This window comes from Brassica napus, chromosome C7 (assembly GCF_020379485.1).
Source record: "Brassica napus cultivar Da-Ae chromosome C7, Da-Ae, whole genome shotgun sequence".
In the NCBI taxonomy this organism is placed as follows: domain Eukaryota; kingdom Viridiplantae; phylum Streptophyta; class Magnoliopsida; order Brassicales; family Brassicaceae; genus Brassica; species Brassica napus.
Window position 1 is genome coordinate 7,229,016 of NC_063450.1, and position 24,984 is coordinate 7,253,999.

The 24,984-nt window shown below is 33.2% G+C and overlaps 1 protein-coding gene and 2 long non-coding RNA genes across 12 annotated transcripts; all 3 read right to left on the minus strand.

Moving 5' to 3' along the window:
- Positions 1 to 360: 360 nt before the first annotated feature.
- LOC106396977 lies at positions 361 to 1,972 on the minus strand. 2 transcript variants are annotated; one of them, XM_013837495.3, is made up of 2 exons: positions 1,746 to 1,972; positions 361 to 1,524 (listed from the first exon to the last, which is right to left on the minus strand). In XM_013837495.3, exon 2 carries the CDS (start codon positions 1,498 to 1,500, stop codon positions 646 to 648), a length of 855 nt encoding a protein of 284 aa, XP_013692949.1. In that variant the 5' UTR covers positions 1,501 to 1,524; positions 1,746 to 1,972; the 3' UTR covers positions 361 to 645. The 2 variants fall into 2 exon arrangements, with proteins under 2 accessions (XP_013692949.1, XP_048618609.1); XM_048762652.1 differs by having other exon boundaries at positions 361 to 1,591.
- Positions 1,973 to 7,821: 5,849 nt separating this feature from the next.
- Positions 7,822 to 10,058, minus strand: LOC106390164. 9 transcript variants are annotated; one of them, XR_007326196.1, is made up of 6 exons: positions 9,888 to 10,058; positions 9,525 to 9,715; positions 8,914 to 9,143; positions 8,741 to 8,830; positions 8,207 to 8,664; positions 7,822 to 8,132 (listed from the first exon to the last, which is right to left on the minus strand). It is a non-coding gene; the product is annotated as an uncharacterized LOC106390164 (long non-coding RNA). The 9 variants fall into 9 exon arrangements; XR_007326195.1 differs by having other exon boundaries at positions 8,914 to 9,272; XR_007326194.1 differs by having other exon boundaries at positions 9,413 to 9,715.
- A 7,677-nt stretch (positions 10,059 to 17,735) lies between these two features.
- Positions 17,736 to 23,111, minus strand: LOC106395324. The gene is made up of 3 exons (XR_001279202.3): positions 22,423 to 23,111; positions 22,200 to 22,333; positions 17,736 to 22,118 (listed from the first exon to the last, which is right to left on the minus strand). It is a non-coding gene; the product is annotated as an uncharacterized LOC106395324 (long non-coding RNA).
- Between the last annotated feature and the right edge of the window lie 1,873 nt (positions 23,112 to 24,984).

Below are 24,984 nucleotides of genomic sequence, written 5' to 3' on the forward strand. Positions count from 1 at the left end.
ATTGGAACCAAACTGAAATAAAAACGGATCCACATTTTTGTGAATACTAGTCTGTTCTCAATATTTCCGAGAAAAAGAAATCGAAAAAAAATTGAGATTGGAAAAAATTAACCAAGCTTTATAAAAAAAAACTTGAACTGCTCCTATATTTCTATATTAAGAAAAAAAAACCAAAAAAAAAAAAACAGAAAACAAAACATATGCCCTAGCCTAATAAGAAACATTTGTGTTTTTTTTTCTTATGCAAGGTAAACATGTCAAAACAAACATAACAAACCAACAAAAAGTCATCACTTTATTAAATTGGAGTCACAGCTACAGATCCCAATAACTACTCCTTGGTTCAACAAACACTTGCAATAATTCAACAACCAGCATTTAACAGTTAAAAACAACGTATATATAAAATCTACCTGTCTAGAATATTATTCCCAAATATACAAATAAATTCAAACACATTACCCAAAAAAGCAGAACAATAAAAAAAAAGTAACAACACAAGGATTCTACTGGAAATGGCAATGCTGCTGGATCTGCACTCTCTTACCCCTATTAGGTAAAAAAGTTGATATGAACGCACAAATTCCTTCCTGTTTCACACATTCCTGTAACTTTTACATCCTAACACTTCCATGATAGTCCTGGCTATGATCTCACCTGGCCCACACCACCATTAGAACCTTCCTGCTGAGCCAGCGGGTCAACGGATCCTGCTAATGGAGACTTGGTGATGATTCCGTTTTCTTGATCCTTCGAGGCACACTTGCTCAAAGCCAACTTCTTTAGCTTCACTCTCCCTCTTCTTTTCCCCAATGAGCTACCACTCCCTTCCCCTGTTTTCTCCTTCAGCGCACTATCATCGCATAAGAGAACCTTCTTGTTCACTCGTGTTCTGTCTATTTCATCGTCAGTAGATGTGTCTGAATCCACAACACCAGCAACATCATGCCCATCGTACATAGTACTAGCTACGCTCTTCTGCTTCTTGTTTCTGTGACCAGTCAAGACTCTAGGAGAATTGTCTATAGCTCGATTCAGCCTACGCGCTAAATCCTCATCCGCGACACCTTTTGAATACAGAACATGAACGGGGACATGTTTCTTCTGCTTGTTCTTCCTTGGAGACCTCTCCTTCACAGTCTCAGCGGGAAACGAAGCGAACAGCTCCAACGCACTCTTGGCTGCAGCTACCGCCTTTGAAGCAATAAAGGCTTTCTCGTTAGCCGCGGCTCTCGCCGCCTTAGCGATCTTAGCCGCTAAAGCAGCAGTTGCTTTCGAGGCCTGAGCTAGCTCCTCGGGAGAGCGACCGTGGTTGTCATCGTTGAGCTGGGAAGACAGAAGATTGTCGAGGTAGGTCTGCACGTCTGCCGAAATAGAGGAGGAACCGTCTGAATATGAAGTGGAAGAGGATCCGTTGGAGCTCTGTTTCTTGAATCCGGCGAGTAACCGCTTCCGTGGAGGCAGAAGCGTGTCGGCATCGCAAGCATTTGTTGTCGCCATTACACAAAATCTCTGTCCGATCAGCTAAAACCCCCCCAATATGTCCGAATCAATACCAATCAGATCATTAAAATCAAGATCCAAATCGATCCTAACAAACAGTTGATCAATTAAATTATATCATAAGAACATTTAAAAAAAACAAAAAAAAAAAGCTCAGATTATAAGGTAGTGAATCAAAGATCATTGCTAAACATTTAGAATAATAAGAATCAGAGATGAAGAAGCTGTGTATGTTTAAGTACCTGAAACCTTATTTTTCCTGTTGGTACAAGGTGAGAATTGACGCGGCTTTTTGAAGTTACCTTATCATCGATCAAACAGAGAAGACAAAGACAGAGGTTAGAGATGAGAGGAAGAAAATTAGGGTTTTCAGAAGGAGGAGATGAATGGGGAAGAGATGATAGAGAAGGAAGAAGGAGATGTTTGTTTCCAATCTCTCATCATCCATTTTCGTTTTTATATGTAAACCCTACGGATCAGTTTTAATTATCTCTTTAACTGTTTTTCTTTTACGTTTGTGTTTCACATATTTACCTCGTTGAGTAAACCGGAAGTTTTTACTTCCGTCCGTCCAACCATAATGACGGCCGTCATAACTCTCTTTTTCCTTTTTAACGGAGCTACACGATACAGAGGAACATCCATATTCTTGTCTCGACCTAGGCCAGGCTGGTCATGATTCTTAATCACCGTTACTCTATACTGATACCCATCTTACAAAATCAAGTACTTAACTTTATCAAATTGAATAATAAATAAATCTACAAATTTTATTATTTTGCAAATCCTTCTAATCCTACTAAACGTAGAAGTCACTTATGTGATTTTGATTAGACGTTACTCATAGAGAGTTTGAGAAAATTATTATAATTTGATTGGTGGTTGACTTTTAATTTTTATTTATTTTAATTACGTTTAAAATATGAAAGTATAAAACTAATTAATGTTAGTTATCAATAACTCAATAATATGCATATTGAATTATTCTACTAAACATTAATTGAAAAGTCACTTAATTGATTTTACTTAAGTGTCACTCATATAGAAAGTTTAAGAAAATTGTTATAATTTGATTGGTTTGATGACTTTTAATTTTAATTATTTTAATTATGTTTAAAATAGTAAAATATAAAACTAATTAATGTTAGTTAACAATAACTCAATAATATGCATATTGAATTATCCTACTAAACATTAATTGAAAATCCAATTAAGTAATTTTGCTTAGGTGTCACTCATATAGAGAGTTTGAGAAAATTGTTATAATTTGATTAGTTGATGCCTTTTAATTTTTAGTTATTTTAATTATTTTTAAAATAGGAAAGTGTAAACCTAATTAATGTTAGTTATCAATAACTCAATAATATGAATATTGAATTATATTAACTAATTAAAAGATTGATAAGAAATCATGATAATCAATTAGTTACATTAATAATCCTTATAATTTGATTTGTTGATTATCAAACCAAATAATATAAGGAAAGAAAATTGGATTATGAAATTTATTATTTAAAAACATCTAATAATATGATACAATTTTGGTAATAAAAAAGGAAAATATGAAAAATTGATTTAAAAACAGAGTAAATTTAAAGAAAAGTAATCAAACATTTTACATATTTCCAGTGTTTTGAAACCCGACCCGGACCGCGGTTGAACCGGTAAATCCGGTGAACCAGAAAAAATCCGGTTTGGGTTTTGTGAAAAGCCCAATATTTAGAAACCCGTAAAAACCCGCAAAAATCTACTAAAACCCGGAATCCGATACCGGTTGAACCACCGGTTGAACCAATAAATAAATTTTACTCTTTTTTATTTTTTAATTATGTTTTATATTCTAAGTTTCGAATTAAGAAATTAGGTGCTGACAAAGAAAAGAAGTAAGATTTTTCTTTTTCAGTTTTATATTTTGTGATATTTAGATTTTTGATGAAGATTTTACTATGCCACCTCAGAAAAATAAAGTGAACGATGGTAGAGAGAACCAAAATTAGTTGATATGATTTGGTGTTAGTTTATTTCTGTTATTGACTATTTATTACAATGATCTTTCATTTTTGGTTTATTTTGGATTTTGAGTTTAATTTATTATTCACATTAGACATTTAAATATTTATGAATTTTATGTCTTGTTTTTTTAGATGTCATAAATCTTACCTTGTTAAAATTTTTTTTAAATAGCCTAAACTATTTTTTGATATTTTGTATGTCAAATGAATAAAAATATAGAAACTAAAGTTAAGTATTTTCTAAATGTTTTTAAACATAAAATATATACATATCCAAACTATTATTTTATGTTTTAAAAAACATTTAGAAAATATTAAAATTTAGTTTGTATATTTTAATTCATAGCTAATATATTATTATATAATAAAATTTATTTATTTATTAACCCGTGGTTCACCCGTGGTCGACCCGGTGATCCAGTGACCCGGTAAGTAGTCCGGTTCAGTGTCCGGGTCGGGTTTAAAAATACTGCATATTTCAAAGTTAGAAAAAAATCATCTTGTCATTTTTTTTGAAACAAAATACAAATTTGATATAATACAAATAAAAGAATATTAATGTATTTTAAGAATTTACACTAATAAATATTCAAAAATTGAGAAGTCATTTTAGTGATTTCTGTGTATGTGTCAATCATAGAGAGAGTTTAAGAAAATAATATTATTTATTAATTATTTAAGATATATTCAATTTTAATTATTTTAATTAGATCTAAAATTAAAATTCAGTCTAAAATTAATTAATATCACTTACCAAATAGTCTAAATGATACTAAAAATAATAATTTATGGTAATTAATTGTCAAAATTATATAAAGTGTAAGAAGTCACTTAAGTGACTTTTGTTTAGGTGACGCTCATATAGAAAGTTTGAGAAAATTATGATAATTTGATGGCTTTAATTTTTATTAATTTTTATTTTGTTCAAAATAGGAAAGTATAAAACTAATTAATGTTAATTGCCAATAACCCAATAATATGCATATTGAATTATATTAACTAATTAAAGATTGATAAGAAATCATGATAATCAATTAGTTACCTTAAAAAATCCTTATAATTTGATTTGTTGATTATCAAACCAAATAATATAAGGAATGAAAATTATATTATGAAATTTATTATTAAAACACATCTAATAATATGATACAATTTTGGTAATAAAAAGGGAAAATATGAATATCTTTTTTTAAAAAAGTAATTAAACATTTTACATATTTCAACATTAGAAAAAAAATCATCTTATCGTTTTTTCAAAACAAATTACAAATTTGATATAATATAAATAAAAATATTAATGTATTTTAAAAATTTACACTAATAAAAATTCAAAAATTGAGAAGTCACTTTAATGATTTCTGCTTATGTGTCAATCATAGAGAGAGTTTTTTTAAAAAACATTATTATAATTTGATGAGTTGAGGGATATTCAATTTTAATATTTTAATTAGATCAAAAATAAAAAGTCAGTCTAAAATTAAATAATATCAGTTACCAAATTGTCTAAATAATATTACAAATAATAATTTATGGTAATTAATTGTCAAAATCTTATAAAGGGTAATAATATTTGATTAATTTTTTTATATAAATATACTACATAAAATAATTAGCTGAAAATAATTTATAGAAATCGATATATTGATTTCATAGTCTTATATAAAACATTATATTCATATATGAAGAATTATAATAATTATTAATGTCTTATAATGTCCATATATGTCTTATAAGTCATTTATAAAAAAAACTTTAATAATTTATAAAATTATTTATCATGTGTTGCAAAATTATTTTATCTTAATTTATAATTATTTTATCTCAATTTAAATTATTTATATGAATTTATTAAATAGTTATAAAAATAAAGATTAACGAGAAGTCACTTAAGTAACTTTTGCTTACATGTCGATCATTTTGTGAAGTCATAAAAAAATTGTTATAATTTGTTTGGTCGATAATTTTAAATTTTATTTATTTTAATTTAGATTCAAAATAATAAATTAAGTTATACTACAAATAATGATTTATGGTAACAAATATTATTTTGAATCTAAATTAAAATAAATAAAATTTAAAATTATCGACCAAACAAATTATAACAATTTTTTATTTCAATCTAAGTTATACTACAAAATAATGATTTATGGTAACTAATTTTTAATAATTTAAATTATTATATTATATAAAATAATCTAAGTTATACTACAAATAATGATTTATGGTAACTAATTTTTGAAATTATATAAAGAATAATAACGTTTAATAAATTATTTTTTTTATACTTATAAGCTCATAATATAATGAACACAATTTTTAATAATTTAAATTATTATATTATATAAAATAAAAGGTAAGTCTAAAGCTAATTATTATCGCTTACCAAATAACCTAAATGGCATTACAAATAATTGTGGTAGCTAATTTCAAAATTATAAAAAGTGTAATAATATTTGATCAATTCTTTTTATATTTATATACTACATAAAATAATTAATAGAAATTTTTGTATTGAAATTGATATAATGATTTCATATTCCTATAAAATTTTTTATCAAAAATCTTAAAAAGAAGTTTTAACGCCAAAACTATAAAATGAGCTTTTCCTTCAACACTACAAAAAAATGTTTTCCCCTAAAATGAGTTCCCACCAAAACTGCAAAAATAATTTTTTTTGTGAAACCGAAAAATAAGTCTTTCGCGAAACCCTAAAACCGAGTTTCTCCCTCAAAATCTCCAAAAACAATTGTTTGTTTCTTGTTTTATAGTATTTTAATTAAATTTTAATTATTTCTTAAATCATAAGATAATAGTAATACAATTTTCTTACCTTTTTAAATATATATATATATATATATATATATATATATATATATATATATATATATTATAAATGGGTTATCTCTGGTTTATCTTTTTTATGTATGGAACTATCGTGGCTACAATAAGGTTAGAGCTAAAATAAGATTGGTTTATATATCACTAGCTTATAGATAACTAGGGTGGGCCCGCCCTACGGGCGGGATATACTTTAGTTGTGATCTATGTTATTAAGTTTTGAACGATTTTATGGTTTGTGTTCCAGGTTTATATTTGCAACAGATATATACGATAATGATTTTTGTCTTTTAGAAAATTTTATGTGAGGATGAATTATATGTGATAAGATATATTTTGTTTGTTTACAATAGTTTGTTTATATGATATTTCAATTTGCTATATACCGTATATTATTTATATCATGTTTTTGTTTATTACTTTGCTTATAGAGCAATTTTCCCAAATAATCATTTTTAAGTTTTTGTCACAAAATAGTTTTTAATAAGAAAAATGATCGAAATAGCCTCTTTTCATTTTGAAAATTTTAATTTTAATATTTTTTTAAAAAAAATTTGAAACACTATCCTCAAATCTCCACCACTTAACTCTAACATTAAGTCTAGATTAGTTAAACCTAGAGTATAAATATATTTTTGCCTTTTAATAAAATTCTTTTTGGTCATTTTCTTTATTGATGGCTATTTTTGTGACAAAAACTAAAAAATGATTATCTTAGGGAATTTCTCTTTCTTATATGTTATTTAGTGTTTATAATATATTTTATTAAAATTATAATAGGTAAAGCTAATATTAAATATTCACTGTTTTAAGTAAAACTAAATTATCTCTTATTAAAAAATATATATATTTCATACCAAATAAAAAACTTTCTAAAACACTGTATATGAGCTTTTTTTATTTTATTTTTTTTTGACAATGAACGTTGTATAGGAGTTAAATACACTAAAACTTCTATAAGAATATCACTGTACTATGTTATTTGTTAAACTATAAACAGAAAACAATATATTACAAATCTTACTATAGTTAAAATATAATTCTGAATTACAACTCAGTGTAAATATATAATCAAAATATTTTCAATAAATATGCACAATTTATTAATTTTTATTATTAAATATTATTTCGTCACTATATTTGTAAACAATTGTGGAAAAAACAGTCTCAACCGTTTGGGGGATTCATAGTGGATCACTGCTTGATGATCATTGATCCTTTTTTACCTGCAGGTCCTAGGTGCAGGCAGTTTGATACACTCTGGAAAATAAGCGTTTAAGTTTGTGCCCTGCAAAGTTTCTTTTGTTCCTTTTCTGTAAGACTTTGAGCTTTATGAATTAATAAGCGTTTTAAATGAATCATCTCGTGTTTCTGCCTTTATGTGAATCAGTTCAATCTATTGGGTTTTGATGCTTCTTATTAATGAATGAGAAGATAGGATCTTAGTTCCAAAATAAAGCATAGAAACTGTAGTAAGAAGAGCATGTTATTACCCTTTTATTTAAGATAATAATCGTATGTGCAACAACAAAAAAAAAGGTTTTAAATAGTTCGAGTGGTTTGATTATTAATGCACATACACTCAGGAACAGGATACTTTGTAACATCTCTTCCAGCTCTGCTAACCCTTATTTCTCGCTGTCCTAGAGATTGACTGTGAAATTTCTTCATCATCTTCTCAGACTCTGTCTCAGTCATTGTTTTGTTCAAAAAGTATGGGAGCATTTGCCTTTTGTTTGGTGTTATAAGCTTCTTATGTCCTTCATAAGCTCTGTGACCCTGTGAAAGATTAGTTTTCAACATCTTAGCAACACAGACATTTAATTGACCACCAAAAGAGTGTGTGTGTGTACCTGAATTGCGCAGCCCATGTTTCCTCCATGAGATGCCATGAACACATCACTCTCCTTGCATACTATATAGTCGATTGCTGCCATTATCGAAGCTCGTTTTGCGAAAGGTTTGAGTTCATGGGGCAGTACAATATCGTATTTATTGTAAAGAAAAACAGTAGCTCACTCACTAACCTTGTTACTTCCTTGGCATTTAACGGACAGAGACCTGCAAGTTTCCTCTCATTAGGTGTCAAGGTAGATTTGGCTGTTAAGAGCTCAGGCCGCTTAATCCCTTCTAGTCTTGCAATCTCATCATACTTTGAGCTCAAACCAGTAAGGCAGCTTGTTATCACCCACACGTCTTTCTCAAGTCGAAGATGAAGGGCAATGTAAGGACATTTGCTCCTCATCCTTTCTGCAAGCTTCTTCCATATCTCCATAACCCTTGGCGAGAACTTCAGTGCTTCAAACGCTGCCTAAACACACATTTTGTTAACCAAGGGGGAGAAAAAGAAACCAAACAGTTTTTGCTTTAAGAGTCAGAAAACATACCTTACAACGGAGCTTCTGGAGATCAGAGGGTAAGTCTTTAGACAATCTTGAATCTAATCTCCTTAAAAGCAGAACTCCATCCCTGTTAAACTGCATGAAACAACAAAGAATCAACCAAATAACTAACCATAGAAGAGAGAGTTACTCAAAGGATGATGATGTATGGATCATACTTGCTTTAGATAGCTAATCGCGGGCGTGTGAATCAACTCGAAGAAGCTATCCTAATCACTTTAAAGCTCAAAACGACACCGTACTCGTCCAAGCGAGTCATTAAACCATATACGGTAGAATCACCTTTAGGATCAGAGGGAGGTGGAGGGATTTTAACCCATTGATGTGAAACTGGACTCCCCACGTAGCAGTAAGCTCACTTGGTTTATTTATTCACCATTTGACCAACCTTTTAAAAAAAAAGTTTCAGAAAAAAAACAAAGCACGACGTGATGTTCTTTGTTACAATGCTCTATTGCTCTTCTTCCTTCAGATGCTCCCATTATCACATTGTTGTTAAGTCACAATAATCCTAATACTAAGAAAAAAAAAAAAAAGTAAAAAACACAAAAATCAAAATATGAATCTTCGATTGATGAATCAAAACCAAAATTATTATTTTCTCACTGAATCCCGCAACTGAAGCATAAAAGAGAATAAGTAGAAGAGTTATCAAACCAGTCATCATATTATGATTCCCAACCCCATTGGCAAGATAAACAAATCGAAAAGTTGTTGAAAGGTAGATGATGGTATAAACAAATCCACTACAGAGCCTCTGGTCTCCGACCTCTGTTCTTCGATTCAACCTCAACGAAGAAACAAATTACAGAACAGAGCATGTGATCGAACCCATCGAGCTATCTCCGGAGATAAAGTCAGCCCTCGTAGAAGATTTCCAGACCATGCTTCTAAAACGCATCACAATCGAGCTTCAACAACGGATCTGATCTCTCAGCCGTTCTATATTTTTCTCTCCGCCTAAAAAACATCAATAAACAAAACCTTAATAATCATTCAAATCGGGAATCTATAACTTTTCAAGAAATAGATTGAAGGTCATGAGTGAATCAGGAAACAATAACCTTTCTAATTCTCAATACAAAAAGAATAATTTTTAGATTGAAGATGTCGATGTGAGTCTGAGAAATACCTCGCCAGTCCATCGTTTTGGTTTCAGAACACAGAAGAAATGTTTTGGTGTTGAAGACAGAATAAGAGACGAAACCCTAGAAACATTGCCTGGTTCATGAAGACGATAAATGAAACGCATCACTTTGCTAAATGGGACACATGTCACCACTATATTAAACTATTTAGCTACGTGGAGAGTCCTCTAGTGAAGCAAACATATTTATATATATATATATATAAATTTAAAAATCATAGATATTATTTTATCAAGAATTGTTTTCTTTATCTTATTACAATATGCAATTTCTGTTTTAGATTTAAAAAATACAGATTTTAAGAGTATATTTATTTAAAACTATAATATATTATATATATAGTTTTTAATATTATTTTATTACAAATAATATAATTTAAATCTATTTATATGATAAATAGTTCCAATAAAATAATTTTCTGGATCTGTCACTGAGCTCAAAGACTGAAGTATACAGTAAACAGATCTTGAAAAGCACTTCTAGTGAATTTGCTTCCATGGTAGAACCTGAACAAGAACAAGAAGAAGAACTCAGCAGCAACAACAAGAATTGAAGCAACCTTGACCTGAATATATAGAACCAAAGAACATCAAAAAGTTTTTTTTATGCGATAGTTTGATCTTTTGTTTGCGTCCTTTTTTGCATAAAACATGTAATGATATCTTCAAGACTTGTATAGACAGATCTATGTCCTGTTTTTGTCTGTAAATACGTTGAACTACGAGGAAATCGGTTTAAATATTTATGTTATAATCATGGGTTGAACTCTAGAGAAGAATGCCCTCCTAATATATTCAATGTTTTATGTTTTATGTTTTCCATCATAAACAAACAAATGTTGTCCTGTAATTTTCTATCCTTCAGTTAAAATCATTTACCAAATGCTCTGTAGAATATAAATCACTAAAAATTTATTAAACTCGTAAAATTCTCTCAAGGACAAAACAAACTCAATAATCATGTTTTACTAAAGCAGAATGCAAAAGGAATTCAGATTCATCATCAGATTCATGACATCCCTGGAAGGTAAACACATTCTCAGACCACTCTGTGAATCCTAGAATCGTCCTGCGATCCCAAATCTCAATTAATATCTGCGCACACCAAACCTCAGTTTCACATTCCTCAGCATAATTAGTCTTCCACCAAACTATAACTCTCTTTTCTTGGCCAGAGCTCGTCACCCAAATTAGATAATTAGAGGATATTGCTTCAAGTCCCTTAACTATAGTTCACCATCGCGAACCACCAACCACAACTTTTTCTCTGTCTCTGCCAAGGACGACTTGGTGGAACTGGAAAAATCTGTGTCTACGAAGTACATCATGGAACTGTAATAACTGTTTTGATTCGGCAGATCGAGTGTTGTGGCACTTGTGGGCTCCCAATTTTGTGTATTTGGGTCGTAAACCTCTCCACAGTTCTGTAACAGACCGTGACCCAAAGAGGAAAGGGCCCACTTGCATTTATATTTAAAACCCAATACATTTTTTATTTATTTTGTTCCACGTCGTAAAATTTAGAAAATCTACCTCTCTTCCTTTCTCTATATAAAAAACTCCATCACTTTTATTTATTCTCATCAAGTCAAAGTATTTCTTTGCGTGTGGCGAATTATTGTTGAATTATCCGACGATCAGTCTAGTGAATTTTTTCGGTAGGATTTTTGGGCGAGCTTCCGGCGGGTTTTTCTGGTACGCTTTTTGCCTCCCTATTTCTAGTCATAGGAATCTATTTAGAAAAATATTCTAATTTAGAAAAAAAGTTATTTTAGGGAAGTTCTAATTTAGGAAAGCCGCTTTTTTAGGAAAGTTGGGATTTTAGGAAAATTTCTATTTTCAGAAAGTTTCTATTTTTGGAAATTTTATTTCCTGATACTATGAGCCTAAGCCGTTGATTATCGTATTACAGTTGACCTCAGTTGACTACTCTAAGGTGAGAGCTATTCCGTTAAATCATGTACTAGTGCAGAACTCTTTCTATGATAGTTTAGATTTCGAAGAATGACATGTCTCTTTGAAACGAGCATGTCTAGGTCGTGTTTGATAGTTAGTTTATTCAATGTTAACCGGAATTAGGGGTCTAGAGGATTCAACAGTTGTTTGGATTGTTTGATGTTAAGTGATGATGTACATACATACATATATATATATATATATATATATATATATATATATATATATATATATATATAGTAGGGACTACGTGATGAGTGCGGGGGCCCGGAGAGATCTGGGCCAGTGACGCATATGAGTACGGAGGCCCAGAGAAATCTGAGATAGCGACGTATAGAGTGCGGAGGCACAAAGACATATGAGCTAGTGACACATATTGGATGAGTACGGGGGCCCATAGATGTCTAAGCTATAGTGACGTATATTGTGTGGTGCGGGGTGCAGAGACGTTTGCATATCGACGCATAGTGGTGGAGTGCGGGGGTACAGAGATGTCTGTACTAGCGATGCATATTATATTATCATATATTCGTATGAGCAGAATGTGGGGTGTGTGGTCTAACTATGTACCAGTCAGCGTATTGTTTGTTTTGTGTGATGTGATAGGCATCGTGTTTGTTCATGTTAGAGCGAAACTTCCATAGTGGGAGTTCTATTTACTTAGTCAGATGTTTGCGTGTCTAGCATCTCATACCTCAGTGAGTGACAACCCTGTTACTCACCTCTCTTTTCTTCTCCTTTCATGCGAGACTAACAGACAAGAGTGATTGCTATCGGATAGGTGCTTTTAGGCTTTTTTTTTCTTTCTTTTCAGACTTCCGGTTTTTTATGTTTTTATCGATATTTTCAGAATTTATTTATTTATTGAAGTTATGGTGTTTAGAGATTATTTGTGAGGATTAATAAATAGAGATTTCAAGATTATTAGTTATTATTTTATTTTGGAGAATACGGGTATTAAAATTTGGTATCAGAGTGGGGTTCCGTCCGGACTCCGATCCGGGATGGCGATTTGTGGGACTGGATTTTAATCAGTTTTAGACGATTTTTGAAATATTTATTGGGATTTGGATTTTAAAAATAAAATTAAATAGCACATTTTTGTTTGGTATGATGTCTTCGATCGTTGGTATTCAGTTTCAGCAGAAATTAATTGTGTTGCTTTTCGTTTTAGATGCCGCCAAAGAGGAGAGTTCTTCGTACACAGGCTGCCAGAGCCACTCGAGAGGATGGAGATAGTTATGTACTGCCCCCGGTTCCGCCGCAAGCGGTTCTACCAATTGATCAAGATGTCCTAAGGCAGATGGTGCAGGATGCAGCTACGCAGACCACTTAGGAGGCAGTCCAGAAGGTTGCCCAGAAGGCAGCTATGCAAGCTTCTCAGGAGGCTGCTAGAGTAGCTGCTCACAAAGTTGCTAGGCAGATGGCTGCAGCTCAGCAGAGGCAGCAGGTTCCGCCAGTTCAAGTTCAAGGGAATCAACAGCCCCATATTCAGTAGGTTCAAGGGGTATTTCAGGTTCCACCACCACCTGTTCTCCCAGAGCAGGTTCCCGAGGTTGATTAGACGCTTATCCAGGTGATGGGGCAGATGAAGTCCGTGGATTTGGAGACTTTTGGGGGAACAATGGACCCTGTAGTTTCTTATAATTGGAAGTATAGTCTGGTTACGTGTCTGGAGACTATCCATTTTCCGATACGCCTTTGCCTTAATATCGCAGAGTTTTATCTGCGTGGGGATGCATTAGTTTGGTGGGATGGAGTGCGATCGATGCGTCATGGTGATCTGACTTATCGAGATTTCCTTATTGCGTTTGACAAAAAGTATTTTCCCAGAGAAGTGTTGCACCAGAAAAAAAATGCTTTTGAGCATCTGAGTCAGGGTACAATGAGCGTCAGGAAGTATGAACGGGAGTTTTGCCAAATTCGCATGTTTGCTGGTAATATTTTCGATGAGGAGGACTTGATCAGGAGGTTCTTAGATGGGATGCGAGTTGATCAACTCGAGAGCTTTCACCTTATCTGGTGTAAGTCACCACACTCCCATAACATAACAGATAAGGTGAAATCTCTCGCACTTGGAGATCAACTCGCATCCCATCTAAGAACCTCCTGATCAAGTCCTCCCTCATCGAAATTATTACCAGCAAACATGCGAATTTGGCAAAACTCTCGCTCATACTCTCTAACGCTCCTAGTACCATGACTCAGATGCTCAAAAGCATTCTTCTTCTGGTGAAACACTTCTCTGGGAAAATACTTCTTGTTAAACACACTAAGAAAATCCCAATAAGTCAGATCACCATGACGCATCGATCGAACTCCATTCCACCATACTAATGCATCCCCACGCAGATGCAACTATGCGATATTAAGACAAAGGCGTATCAGACAATGGATAGTCTCCAGACACGTAACCATCATATGCTTCCAATTATAAGCAACTTCAGGGTCCACTGTTCCCCCAAAAGTCTCTAAATCCACGGCCTTCATCTGCCCCATCACCCAGATAAGCGTCTCATCAACCTTGGAAACCTGCTCTGGGAGAACAGGTGGTGGTCGAACCTGAAATACCCCTGGAACCTGCTGAATAGGGGGCTGCTGATTCCCTTGAACTTGAACTGGCGGAACCTGTTGCCCCTACTGAGTTTCAGACATATGCCTAGCAACTTCCTGAGAAGCTACCCTAGAAGCGTCCTGAGCAGATTGCCTAGCTGCGTCCTGGGCAACCTGCTGGACTACCTACTGAGCGACATCATGCACCACTGCCTCAAGGCATCCTGATCAACGGTATAACCGCTTGCGGAAGAACCGGGGGCGGTACATGCCCATCTCCATCCTTCGAGTGGCTCTGGCAGTCTGGGTAAAAATAACTCTTCTCTTTGGCAATATCTAAAACGAAAAGCAACACAATTATTTCTGCTGAAACCAATACCAACGATTCAAGACATCATACCAAATAGAAATGTGCTATTTAATTTTATTTTTAAAATCCAAATCCCAATAAATATTTCAAAAATCATCTAAAACTGATTAAAATCCAGTCCCACAAATCGCCATCACGGATCGGAGTCTGGACGGAACCCCACTCTGATACCAAATTGTAATACCCGTATTCTCCAAAATTAAATAATAATCCCGAAATCTCCATTTATTAATCATCATAAATAGTCTCCAAACACCATAAATCCAATAAAAATAAATTCCGAAAATATCGATAAAAGCATAAAAACCGGAAGTCTGAAAAGAAAGAAATAAAACGCCCAAAAGCACCAATCCGATAGCAATCACTAATGTCCGCTAGTCTCACCTGAAAGGTGAAGAAAAGAGGGGTGAGTAACAGAGGAGTCACTCAGTGAGGTATGGGATGCTAGACACGCAAACCTCTGACTAAGTAAATAGAACTCCCAATATGAAAGTTTAGCTCTAACATAAATAAACACGATGCCTAGCACATCACACAAAACAAACAATGCGCTGATGGATGGTACATAGCTTTACCACACACCCCACATTCTCCTTATACGATAATATAATATGTGTCGCTAGTCTAGACATCTCTGGACCCCCGCACTCCACCATTATGCGTCGATATGCAAATGTCTCTGCACCCCGCACCACCCAATATACGTTGCTAGCTCAGACATCTTTGGGCCCCCGTACTCATCCAATATGCGTCTCTAGCTCAGATGTCTCTGTGTTCCTGCACTCTATACGTCACTAGCTCATATTTCTCTGGGCCCTCGTAATCATATGCGTCGTTAGCCCAAATCTCTTCGGGCCCCCGCATTCATCACATAGTCCCTACTATATAACTATGCACATCATCACTTAACATTAAACAATAGTTGAATCCTCTATACCCCTAATTCTGGTTAACATTGAATAAACTAACTACCAAAAAGACTCAAACAAACTCGATTCAAAGAGACGGATCATGCTTCGAAATCTAAACTATCATAGAAAGAGTTCCACACTAGTACAAAATTAAATGAAATTGCTCTCACCTTAGTCACTGGCTGGAATGATCAATGGAAGGTGGTCAATTGAGGTCAACTGCAATACGAGAATCAACGGCTTAGGCTCAGAGTTTCAAGAAATAATATTTCTAAAAATAGAAACTTTCCTAAAAAGGTGGCTTTCCTAAAATAGAAATTCCCTAAAATAACCTCTTTCCTAAATTTGAAACGTTCCCTAAATAGATTCCTATAACTAGAAATAGGGAGGCGAGAAACTTACCAGAAAAACCCACCAGAAGCTCGCCCAGAAATCCTACCGGAAAAATTCACTTGTGACTGATCGTCGGATAATTCAACATTAACTCGTTACGCGCAAAGATATACTTTCACTTGATGAAAATAAAGAAGGGATGGAGTTTCTTATATAGGGGAAGGGATGTATGTTTTCTGAACTTCCAATGTGGGACAAAATAAATAAAAAAGATTTTGGGTTTTAAATATAAATGCAAGTGGGCCCCTCCCTCTTTGCGTCACGGTCGTTACAAATTATCGGCTGAATACTTGCTGCTGCAGCCTCACATCACATAAATTTTACCGTCCATCACCTCAAAGACTGCTTATTTTTGAGAAAGGCGCATGTTGGGGAGTTTACGCCATTGATGAGTTTTAAAAATCGATTAGAAACACTCTTGAGAACAGATTAGGAGACAGCACTTGAGGACTTGAGATGTTGGTAAGGAAACGAAGGGGTTGGTATCAACTCACGTTGGGAAAGTATGAACCAGCTAGGGTTAGGGTTGTTGTTGTTGAGGTTTAAGCAGCCGTGGAGGTACTTCTCGGGTCTTCCGATGAGTGATCGTGCGTCCTGGAGGTCAGGAGTGAAACAAGAGTAAAATTGGATAACTGGTTCGAGGGATCCTAGCCAGGCTGTTGAAAACGATATCGTGCGGTAACGACAAAAACAAAAGGGGAGACTGATGATGATGATTTTTCTTTCTTCCTCTTCATCTTGTTTTGCGTTAGGTTTAGGTTTAGGGGTTTTGTACTGCACTCTAATTTACTATCAACTTTTAATAGTGGTTTCTGGCCTTGGTCGGATTAATTAAGTAAGCTAGATTTTGTTAATCTCTAAACTAACTTTTGTTTTTAGGAAAACCTAATAAACCAAAACCGGAAATTATATATTATTTTCATAAGTGTTTTTATATTCATCCTGTGACGAATTCTCAGCATTCTCAAAGAAGTGTAATTCATACAGATTTATAGCCAGTTTACCAATGAAATTTTTTTTGGAAAATACGGATCCAAATGATATGCATGTAAGAGTACCTCTAATGGTGGTTTTAGAAGGAGTTCTTAGCATTTAAAGAAAAAATAAAGAAAAAAGATTAGGACAGAGAAAGAGCAAGAGTTCTCAACTATGAGTTTTTAAGAAACCTTAGGATACTAAAAAAGAGAGATGTCATTCAAATAAATAATTAAGTGGTTTAAAGAAAATAAAACATAAATAAATAATTCTAATACTAATATTTTTTTTATTTTAGAAAAAATATAATAAATACAATTATTATTTTAATTTTTGTCATCGATATTTTTCTCGGAATCTTGCTAGTTACTGCAAAACAAAGTTTGTGTGGGAAAATATATAAAATTTCAAATATAACCGAATTTGTCTTGTACATTTGCTCAACGCAAACTTTGTACATTTTTAAAGAAAATAGATACTATGTAGTTGTGTACATAATTAATTGTACTAAGATTTTTCCATCACCATGCAGTCTCCAAAATCTCTTTAAGGTTTTTATGCTTAGCTGTCCACTCTGATCTTGCTTGGATCGCTGTACACGGTACCTGATGCGCCCTTGGGTAGCGCACCGGGCAAAACAGACATGCATGGCTTGATCATGCGAAACAGTAAAAATATATGTTTATTGTTTGACTCATATCTTCCAAACCACGAGGTTTCTACGCATGAAATTACTTGGAGAATGTTCTCAACTCAATTACAGAGCTCCTCGAAGAAGAATCAGATCAAACGGAGTTCATATGTGACAGTTATGCTATTTACAAATCAGGTGATTTTCAGTTCTCGCAAATTCAGACCACCAAAGAAGCTAGAAAAGGCTAATATTCTTTCTGATGAACCAACGATCAAATCAATCATGCGAAAGGTGATTATTCATGTTCTAAATGTCCAAGAAAGTCTTGGGCTTGATGGTTTTCAAAAAGATTCAAAAACAGACTTGTTTGGGCCAATGGAGAAACATATAAAAAATTGGCTAAGGGAAAAGATGAATTTCAATCAGGCCTCAAAGGGACATGTCTTGGCCCATATCAGGAGCATATTCTTCACTTTTCAAAGTCCTGGTCGTGGCTATATCAAGAGGCAGTCCAAGTTTCAGTCAAAGACTTTATTTAGTCAAATCTTTGCTTCTATTTTCAATGTCTTGTTTTTAGCACATTATTCTTTGGATCTCTACAACGTGTAATCCTATAAATAAGGCCTAAGAGCCACGAAATAAGACAACCTTTTTCCCCCTTTTATTGAGTTTATCTCCTTTGTTCTTTGTAGAACACTTCTTGTTTCTTGGTGTGGTTAGCTCCAAGTAAACTTCTCTATTTCGTTGGACTTGTGCATCATATCAAGCAACGTATAGAAACCTTTCTTTTGATGAACTTGTGTGTCATATCAAGCAACAACTGAAGTTTGGTAGTATCAAGAGACTTTCCGCCCCTCTTGTGTCACCGTTCAATCAATCAGTTCTCCCTTCTGGCGAGTTCATATCCCTTAGTCTGGCTGAGTGATCATTTCCCTAATTTAGGGCGTATCAAGTGGTATCAGAGCCACTCAACCGGTACTATATATCTATCTTTCTCATCTTCCATTTATAAACACTTCTTCTTCTTCTTCTTTTTTTCTCAAATCTGGGCCACTACCTTACCTATCGCCATTCTTCTATTAAAAATAACAGAAAAGAAAAGAAAAGATCTATAAAAAAAAGAAAAAAAATCGAAATGTTTTGATTTATTTGGCTAGGTGTTGGAAGAAAAATTTTGCAGGCTGAGGAAAAATCCAGCCTTAGACTGGTTAATACGTATTTCAAAATTTAATTCTCTTATCTTTCTATCTTGTGTTTCATCTCTTGCTTGCTTGAAAAAATCCATTGGGTTACTTGATTTGTTCTCTTAGAACTTTGAGAGGAGACTCTTGAGTGACCACTAAATCTGAGAGAAACACTTGTGTGGGTGAGATAAACACTTGAGAGTGTGAGGATTATTTTTATATGTTAACCTTTTATGTTGAGATTTTTCAGGTTAAGATGTTTGGACTTCACAAGAAGAGTGGCCAAGAGAAATTCCAACGACAGGCTAATTATCATTCTTCATCTCAAAACTTGTTGAATGTTTTTGATGATTTTGTTCCTGTGCAGGAAAGACTAACCCAAAGAAAACCACATGAGATGCCTAACCGGAGGTGCAAGGAACAGTTTAAAACGTTCAGAGATGAAGCTGTTCAAAGAAGACTTTTCAGTCAGTTTGAAATCCAAGAGTTTTGTGACAATCTTGTAGAGGGAGTGGTGAAAGCACTCAAAGACGTCAGCAAAAGCCACAAGAAGAGCACAACCACATGTGCACCTGTAGCTGAACCATCATTATTCATCAATGAAAAACCTAAAGGTAATTTGAAAACAACCTTGAAGATCTAAAAGATTTTTCAGATTCTTTACCAATTTTTTATGAATATAATGAAAAGTTGTTGGAAAGTTTGATCATTTATGAGGATGAATGTGATCTTCCTTCTGCAAAATCTGATTTTATGTTTGATGATGAAGAGACTAATGGACTAACCAGTTTTGAACCGGAGCATCCGAGTAGTGTTGTTCTAGTTTCACAGGATTTTGAGGAAGAGCAATTCAACTACCCACAACAAGGACCTCTTCTTGACACTAGGAGACCCATGGATGATGATCTAGGTCCCATCTTAGATGAGGAAAACGAACTTGGTCCAATCCTTGAAGAGAAAGCACCAAGCATCACATCCATCAACATGGAGAATCATCTTTGCTTTGATCCCGGCACAACTCATGCCCCTTTGTCTCCTAATCCACAAGAGCACTGTAAGGAACTTGGCATCATCTGTTATGTACATGATTTGTTTGTTAAAGTCAGTTCCAGTGACAGAAAATGTTTTGGTCTTGAAAAAATAAAAGAATTTTGTGTGTTTCAAATTCTATTTTTGATAACATGATTCATTCTTTTAAGAAACTTGAACCTGATAAACTCTTTGATCAAAAATGTGTTCAAGATGACAATGACATCCCTTTTTATCTTGTTTTGAGCTTTGATCAGTTTTTGAAACATAGCAAATGCTTTGATCATCTTGAAAAATCATTTGAGCTTGTTTTGCAACAACCAAATTTCTGTTTCCGAAAACCTTGTGATTCCTTTGTTTGTTTTAAGGATAATGGTTTTGAACTGAGTTTTCCTAGTCATGAACTGATCACTGATGATTTGTTTTCTCCAACACGTGCCTGAAAAGAGCTTATGTTTAGTAATTTGCAGAAAACAAAATCACTTAGAGCTAAAACCGATTTTTGTTGTGATTTTGTTTTGAAACCTGCTCATTCTTATTCTGAATCTGATCTTGAAATTTTGTGTCCTGATTCTGATCATGTTAGGCATATTTGGAAATGTTTAATGGTATGTCATGCCTTGAAAACATTCTGATTTACAACACCTTATTTGATAAACATACTGATCCTTGGATAAGTAATTATCGGTTTGAAATTGATCTTTTGTGTTCTAAATATGAGAAACTTGCGCATGTTTTGAATTTGTTCTTTAGGAACGGTGCTATCACGTGCCCTGACACCATTCTGGTGTACAACACTTACTTTGATGGGCTTCATGATGATCTGAAACGTGTGCTACATGTTCTAGGGAAAGAAACTTTGGTTTCTGATCTGAACAGGTACATGTCTTGCACATATGATCCTGGTATTCTGTGTCCAGGATAAACATGTTCAGTCTCAAAGAAGTTTAAGGAATAAAAGCATAGACCATGCTTATCAGCCTGAGGTTTGGAGATGCATGTACTCAAGGAAAATGACATCAAAACTCCAAGGAAGTTTCTTTCCAAAATTTTCCTTCACTAAATTTTACATGTTCTTTAGATTCTTTTTGCCTGATTCATTTCCTTTTGATACAGGTAAAATGGATTTGAGGTCAAATCCTTTTCAAGATGGAGGGAATGATGCGCCCTTGGGTAGCGCACCGGGCAAAACAGACATGCATGACTTGATCATGGGAAGCAGTAAAGATATATGTTCATTGTTTGACTTATATCTTCAAAACCACGAGGATTCTACGCATGAAATCACTTGGAGAATGTTCTCAACTCAATTACGGAGCTCCTCGAAGAAGAATCAGATCAAACGGAGTTCATATGTGACAGTTATGCCATATACAAATCAGATAATTTTCAGTTCTCGCGAATTCAGACCACCCGAAAAGCTAGAAATGGCCAATCTTCTTTCTGATGAACCAACGACCAATTAAATCATGCCAAAGGTGATTATTCATGTTCTAAATGTCCAAGAAAGTCTTGGGCTTGATGGTTTTCAAAAAGATTCAAAAACAGACTTGTTTGGGCCAAATGGAAAAACCGATAAAATATTGGCTAAGGGAAAAGATGGATTTCGACCAGGCCTCAAAGGGACATGTCTTGGCCCATATCATGAGCATATTCTTCACTTTTCAAAGTCCTGGTCGTGGCTATATCAAGAGGCAGTCCAAGTTTCAGTCAAAGACTTTATTTAGTCAAGTCTTTGCTTCCATTTTCAATGACTTGTTTTTAGCACATTCTTCTTTGAATATCTACAACTTGTAATCCTATAAATAAGGCCTAAGAGCCACGAAATAAGACAACCTTTTTTCCCCTTTTATTGAGTTTATATCCTTTGTTATTTGTAGAACACTTCTTGTTTCTTGGTGTGGTTAGCTCCAAGTAAACTTCTCTATTTCGTTGGACTTGTGCGTCATATCAAGCAACGTATAGAAACCTTTCTTTTGTTTGACTTGTGCGTCATATCAAGCAACAACTGAAGTTTGGTAGTATCAAGCGACTTTCCGCCCCTCTTGTGTCACTGTTCAATCCACCATTTCTCCCTTTTGGCGAGTTCATATCCCTTAGTCTGGTTGAGTACCTCTACCAGTACCTCTACTAATAGCATGCCCTTCTTTCCAAGTAATCGAGCGCTGTGGCTTTTTTTGCAGGCTTCAACAATCTCCTCCACGGACCTACCTGCTCACACATACTTTCTCTAAATTCATTCTCTCTTTTTTTTCCTTTAGTAGAGAATCTATTTGCATATGTAGTATGTACCTTTCCTGGTACCAACATTGAAGATTCCAATTTTGCGAGGCTTAGCCTTTACAAGAACTTTAACATGAGCGCATCAACGAAGTATGTGACATAATCATGTATGCAAGTCCCATCAAGAGTCTTGTAGTATGTTCCTTTAATATGCAGACAAAAACAAATAAACACCAAACAAAGATTGGTATGTGTGAATCTAATGACACAAAGCAAAGAGAGCGATAGTTACCTGTAGACCAGGAATGATGCCTCGTACATCATCAAAGCAAGCACAGGAGATCCTTCCATGCTCTCTGAGTTGATAGGGAGATGATAAGATGAGCTAAGCCGTCTTCTGCAACTCCATATAAAGTGTTTGAGGAAAATGAAAAAATGAAAGAAGCTGAAAGGATAAAGAAGTTGTCGATTCCATCATTAACCTCTATCAATTAAAAGACGGAGAGTGGAGCATTAAACTAATTCATCGGTCACAAACATCTGAAGGCAGCTTGGAATCTCTAGAGACAAAGGTACAAAATGTTTCGGTGGTGGGCATGCTAACCTATTTTGATGAAATATTAAAAACTCAAAATAAATTTAAATGGGCCAACGACTTTACTAATCTCGTTTTCCGTCGGACCAAATAAATGACTGAAACCTTTTGTACTTTCGAAATCAACTTAAATAGAAAACAGAAGCTCAAATAAAAAAAAGTCAAAGCCCAATTCGAAATATCAGCGAATGATAGGATGACATATAGCGAAAAATACTCCAAAAAAAAAGAAAAAAACCTACTTTATTAGTAAAAAAAATATTATGGTTGGACTAAGCCAAAAATCTATATTTAATATCCCCTATATATTATTTGTGAAACATTACAACTTCTTTTTTAGCCACATGTCATCACTAGGATGATTCTTAGAATTACTAGAGAAATAGGTTGGTCCATTACAACTTCTTTTTGTAGCCACATGTCATCAATAGGATGATTCTTAGAATTACTAGAGAAATAGGTTGGTCCATCTAATTATATAATAAACTTTTTATTAAACTAACCATAAATTCATTATTAATGTCAATTATTATTTCCTTAAATAAAGATTACGGAATTGCCTAATGTGGGTAAAGTATATATGACAATTAATGATTTTGAATAAAAAAGATCTGATAAAAAAAATGTATCTTCTATCAAATTTGTTTAATTTAAAACTATTAAAATAACTTTAAAAAAACAAAATAACCATATTATAAAAATTTAGATTTTTCTGTATATTTTATATTTTGAATTTTAAAAAATGACTATAAATTACTAAAATTGTTAAAAGTCTCACATTCAAATTTTGCGATCCATGGTTTAAAATTTTTGTTATGACAAAATACAAATGATTACAAAATCATATAAGTAAAAGTCTAATTTAATTAATCATTAAGATTTAAAATATATATGTATATATATATCATTCTAAATTAAACTATAAACCATATTGAATAAATAAATATTTTAGTTTCAAAATTTACTTTGAATAATTTTTTTGATAAAAGTTTTGAACTAACATTGATAAATTTTTTTAAATTATCAATTACTAAAATTATTAGTCCCACAATGAAAATTTTGTTATCAGTAATTTAAAAGTTTTTGCTATTAAAGATACACATGATCAAAAAAAACATATGAGTAGAAAACACCATTAAAAAAAATAGACATTAATATTAAAAATATACTATGTATGTTAATATCATTTTAAATTTAATTACATATCCTATCAAATTTTTTTAAAAAAATTGTTTGTATTAATAAAATTGATTTATACGTTCGCACCAATTTTATTATATATGTAATAGTTACTGACTTTTAATTATTTAATATATATTTATTATTTCATAATATGTAAGAACATATAATACATAAAATAATTTATATATATAATTTTTATTCCGCGCAAGGTGCGGATATTAATCTAGTCCTTATTAAAGGGCTAGATATATATATCATAATATGGTTGGGCTAGATCAAAAGTCTACATTTAATATCATTATTATGGGTTGGCTATGGCTAATCCTAGTTCTGCCTATCATGGCTAAAATAAAGTTAGAGCTAAAATAAGACTGGATTTAAATCATGTTCTGGATGGGCTTGGCCAGAAATCTACATTTAATATTCCTATCTCTGTAGCTATATCGACTTTCTCAGCGTTTTGGTTCCTCCAATGCTAAAGTTTCAAGGTGGTGAAGCTCCAAATATGCGCTGAAACAAGCAAATCACTAATCGTTCCAAACAGAGGCTTCAATCTGAATTATTATCTGATAAAGTTTATGTACTGAGAAACATAATAACTGGTTTAGACGATGGCTGATGTGGACTTCTAGGTTTGGAATTGAGAAGATAGGATTAAGAGTATGACTGGTTTTCCCGCTACCACCCGCAAACGCAGCTTTTGCGGTTGGTAGCGGTTGTTGGCGTTTTGAAACAATCGCTCAAACCGCTCCAAACCGTTCCAAACCGCTCTAAATCGCTCTAAACCTCATAAATTCAAAAGCTGGTTCCAGCTAGCGTTTGCGGTTGCGGGAGGATAAATTTTTTTTTTTTCTAAAACAATTTAAATACAAAAATAAAAATATTCAATAAAAAATTTAAATTAGAATTATAAAAATACTAAAATATATCTATTATATTTTAATTAATATTATAAAACTTTAAAATGAAAATATTTTCTATAATTTTTAAAAAGTTTAAACTATAACTTTCTAAATATAAATTTTATATTTATTATAATATTATTATTTTTGATATTTTATAATGATATAAAATGTA